General features: G+C 61.7%; 1 protein-coding gene and 1 long non-coding RNA gene across 2 annotated transcripts in view; one reads left to right on the top strand and one right to left on the bottom strand.

The window, feature by feature from the left end:
- ANP32A (acidic nuclear phosphoprotein 32 family member A) overlaps positions 1–2768 on the bottom strand; it is a 38192-nt gene extending 35424 nt beyond the window's left edge. The window contains exon 1 of the mRNA XM_029950246.1: positions 2564–2768. Within this exon, the coding sequence (XP_029806106.1) occupies positions 2564–2617 (54 nt within the window). The 5' untranslated portion in view covers positions 2618–2768. The remainder of the gene's footprint in view (positions 1–2563) is intronic.
- On the top strand, positions 10–3734 carry LOC115300738. Its single transcript, XR_003912809.1, has 3 exons — positions 10–166; positions 2640–3116; positions 3473–3734. It is a non-coding gene; the product is annotated as an uncharacterized LOC115300738 (long non-coding RNA).
- Positions 3735–3996: the final 262 nt, after the last annotated feature.

Consider the following 3996-nt stretch of genomic DNA (forward strand, 5'->3'; position numbering starts at 1 on the left):
ATGGAGCCCGGCGCCCGCACTCGCAGCCCCGCGCTCGGCGCCGGCCGCGCCATGGGGGAGGGGCGGGGCGGGCCGCGCGAGACCCGGGAAACATGGCTGCTCGTCCTATTTCGGCGTCGCGGCGTGGCCACCAGCCCCCGGATCCGCGTTGGGAGAGGCTCCGAAGGTGGGTATGTGAGGGCCCCGGAGGTTGGGGGGGGAGCGCGGCGGGGAGGGGCGCAGGGGGGGCTCTCCGAGAGCTATTTGTCTTAAGAACGTTTACAAAAAAAATAGTTCCTCCTCCCCCACCCCTTTTGTCCCTCATTAGCTTGCTTTCTCGCTCCCCCTCCTCCCCAAATGTGCTGAAAGTACCCCCTCCATCCCCACCCGCGCCCCACCCCGCCTCGAGGCTGGGGGCAGGCGAGTGGGCAAGGAGACTCGGAGGCGAGGGGGCGAAGCGTGAGAAATCGCTCCCAGTTCGGCGCGGCGCGCTCCCCTCCCCCAGCACACACTCGGGGAAGTTTAAAGAGCCGGTTCGACCCGCTTTCGAGCTCGCTCCCAGTTGGCCAGCCGGGTGGCTGGGGCCGGCCCGGGAACCGCGCCTTCACACCCACCCGCCACGACCCCGGCCCCCCACTGCGCGCCCTTCCCCCTCCGCACAGGGGGCTTCCGGAAAGTACGCGGGAAGACCGCGGCTCCGGCCCCCTCCCCCATCACCACACCCAGCCCCCAAATCCTCCCGCTCGGGGTCTAAGCCGGGATGAAACCGGCCAGAGAAAGACGAACCGCCGGCAAATTGTTCGCGGAAAACTCCTGCCTTCTCAGCGGGCACCCCTTCCCCTCCCTCCGCCACCCCCTCCCCGCCCTGCGCGCCATAAGGCACTGCACGTCTACAGTCCACAGCTGCGTTATGGGGGGGGGGGGCACAAAAAGGATCTTGTTTTCAAAAGTCTCACTCAGGTCTGGGGGAGGAACTAGAGAAAAGAGGAAGCAAGGCCTGCCTTGCCAGGGATTCGGGTTTTAACGGGCTGAAGGGGCGACAGGTCAGCGCACAGTGCTACCCCAACTTCCAACTCTGTGGAACCCTGGCCCCCGAGGCTGGAGGAGGGGGTCCTCCGGCCCGAGCTGCCCGGGTCTCAGAAGGGGCCGCGACAGGAGCCATCCAGGGTCTTCGCCCCAGCGCCAGGGTCTCCGCCGCTGAGCCGCCAACTCACATAAAACACTGTTTGAAAGCGAGAGGGAGACAGAAATACAAACGAGCGTTTGAGTAACCCACCCTCACCTTCCCCCTCCTTGGGGGTGGGCTTTCGCCCGAGCCTCCCAGTTCCCATCCGCGTAAGTTTCCTCCGGCCGTACACCCGCCGCTGCCCAATCAATAACGGCGACCAGAAGGCAAACTCCCGTCCCGGAGCTGCGTGTTTCCTATGCCCGCATAAATCTGGATCCGGCCAATACCCACCACGGGCACCGGTCTCGGCAGCTCGCGTCCTGACAAAGTTTCCCGTGCCCATTTATTAGCCCGGCGCCGAATGGCTGCCGGGGAGCCCACCCTGGAGAAAGACTGGCCGGGGGGCGCCAGGGCTCAAAGGCTGGCATCTCCGCGAGGCCGGAAGGGGCAGGGGCGAGGGGGGACCGGGACGTAGCCTTTGGGTAACTTGCAATAGCGATCGCTCGAGGTGGGGAGGCGCGGGGATTATCTGTGCCTTAGCACGTTCGAAAATCCCTCCCCCCTTCCAATTTATCCTCCCTTCGGAAGGAAAGGAAGAAACATCAGCATCTGGCCCGAAGGTGGGGTGGAAAGAGTGAGGGAGAAAGAGGAGGAGAGGAAGGGAGGCAGAGAAAGGGAGGGAGGGAGAGAAAGGGCGCGTTCACGAACACTACAAAGTTACAAATATGGCTCCCCCGTCTCTCGCCTCATCACTGCAAAGAAATGAAGACGCACTTTAAACTCGAGCCATTCCCAACTCCACTGCAGCCCCCTCCCCACGCGCTCTCCCCGGGGGCCTCGGCCCACATTTATCAGAAACTAAACCGGACTCGCGAAGCCCAAAACTTATTGTGTGTGTGCGAGCGAGCGAGAGAGAGAGAGAGAGAGAGAGAAAGGGAGGGGGAAGGCGCGGGAGGGGGGCGGAAGGGGAGATTCATTTATAAAATATAAAACCCCCTTTTTTTGTTGTTAAATCCAAGAGGCAGCCCCCCCCTCCTCTTTCTCGTTAATCTTTCCCCCAGACGGAGTCAAGAGAGCAGCGGGCTCAGAGGGTTATTTTGCCTCATTCTCTCCGACCCAAACGCGTGCGCCCGCTGGCCCCCGGTGGGTGCACACTCGCACGCACACTCTCGCACCCACACTCGCACACGCGGGAGCACACGCACAGGTAGTCACACACCAAGGGCAGCGGCGGCGGCAGCCGGAACATGCTCGGATGGCATTGCAACCCCCCAACCTTGCAATTCATTTGCAGTCCGACCCCGAAACCCACACCTCCCGGGCGCCCCCCCTCAAAAAAAAGTGCCTCCCCCCAACACACACACACACACAAAGTAGGAGAATGGACCGACAGAGATATTTTTGGCAAATGCTCACATCAGAGGGCGTCCTGTTCCGCAGCTCTAAATGAATCCGTTTGTCCATTTCCATCTCTCGCGCTCTCTCTCTGCAGAGGCTCCCGCGCCGGCGGAATTCAATCAATAAACCCCGAACCCACGGCCGCGCGTTTTAGGACTTTGAAGGCTCAACCAGCTCCGCTCGGTTCTCGAGCCCCCAGCACCCGCGGCGCACACTAACCTGATCACGGTGGAGGCGGGACCCGCGGGCCGGCGGATGAGCGGCAACAGCTGGAGCCAATCGCCGCCGAGGGTCTCCGGGCAACAGCCAATGGTGGTGGCGGCGGGGGGGGAAGGGACCAATGGGCGGGCTGCGCAGCCGGCCAGGGAGGCTCAGCCATTTGGTTGTGGTGCCGGAGACGGACCCCTTTAGATTTCGGGGCGGCTGAGGAGCGCGGCGGCTGCTTGGTGGCTGAGCTAGGGGGGTGGGCAGAATGGCGGGGGAAGGGAAGGTGACTGTGCCTCGAGAGCCGAGCCGCTCGGCCTCGCCAGTCCGGGGCCGCCTCAGCGTTTGGCCGGGGGCGGGGCCGCAGGTGCGTTACTCGAGGGGGAGGGGCGCGGCCGGAGGGGTCGGGGTCGGGGTCCTCGCCCGGCGGAGGGCTCGTGGGGACGCCCGGGACCCGCCCGCATCGCTGGAGCGGGTTGGAGAAAGAGGCGGACGGCGCGAGGTCTCGGGGCCGCGGGCAGCCAGCTGGCGGGCGGATGAAAGGCCTGGAAAGAGGGGGAGGGGTCAAGGGTGCAGTGGGAGGAGGGGCTGGTCATTTTCTGGGTCCGGAGGGCCGAGCGGTGGAGCGTGGCTGCTGCCCTCCACCTCCTCCGCGGGTTCCCACCCCCGGGCTGCGGCTCACAGCCCGCGCACCCCTTCGCCTCACGCCTCGTCCTCGTCTAGATCCAGCCGCGGCCATCGCTGTCCCTTTAATAAACAAGTAAATGAAAGCAAGATGCGTCCACCTTTGGATGACTTTCCTCGCGGTCTTGACCCCTTTCTACGGAGGGGCATTTCAATTTGCTGTCATATAAGGTCAGCCTGGAAGGAGCGATCACCAAGAGGCAAGAGGCACCCAGGATCTTGTTCAGCCAATAAATGAATGGACACCATGGATTAAGAGTTGTTGCTGAATATACTGAATATTAAAAAAGTGAAAAAAGAAGGTGCTCGTAACTTCTGGTTTTCTGTACCAAACAATTTATGGGCTTTTGTAGACCTAGTGAAAGGAAACGGCGCACAGTTTATTCTAATCATCCACCTGACTCATTTGGTTCAATTTGGGTTGCCAAAAAGACTATTTGGGCACTTTCTCCAGGTTTTACGTTTTGCTTGCTTTGGGGTTTTTTTTTTTTTTTTTTTTTTTTTGAATCGCAGTGTTAAGAGTTTAAAGGCATCCCCACTGGGTTACCCACGTCTTATGGCCA

The sequence above is a fragment of the Suricata suricatta genome, chromosome 9 (assembly GCF_006229205.1).
Source record: "Suricata suricatta isolate VVHF042 chromosome 9, meerkat_22Aug2017_6uvM2_HiC, whole genome shotgun sequence".
Taxonomy (NCBI): Eukaryota; Metazoa; Chordata; class Mammalia; order Carnivora; family Herpestidae; genus Suricata; species Suricata suricatta.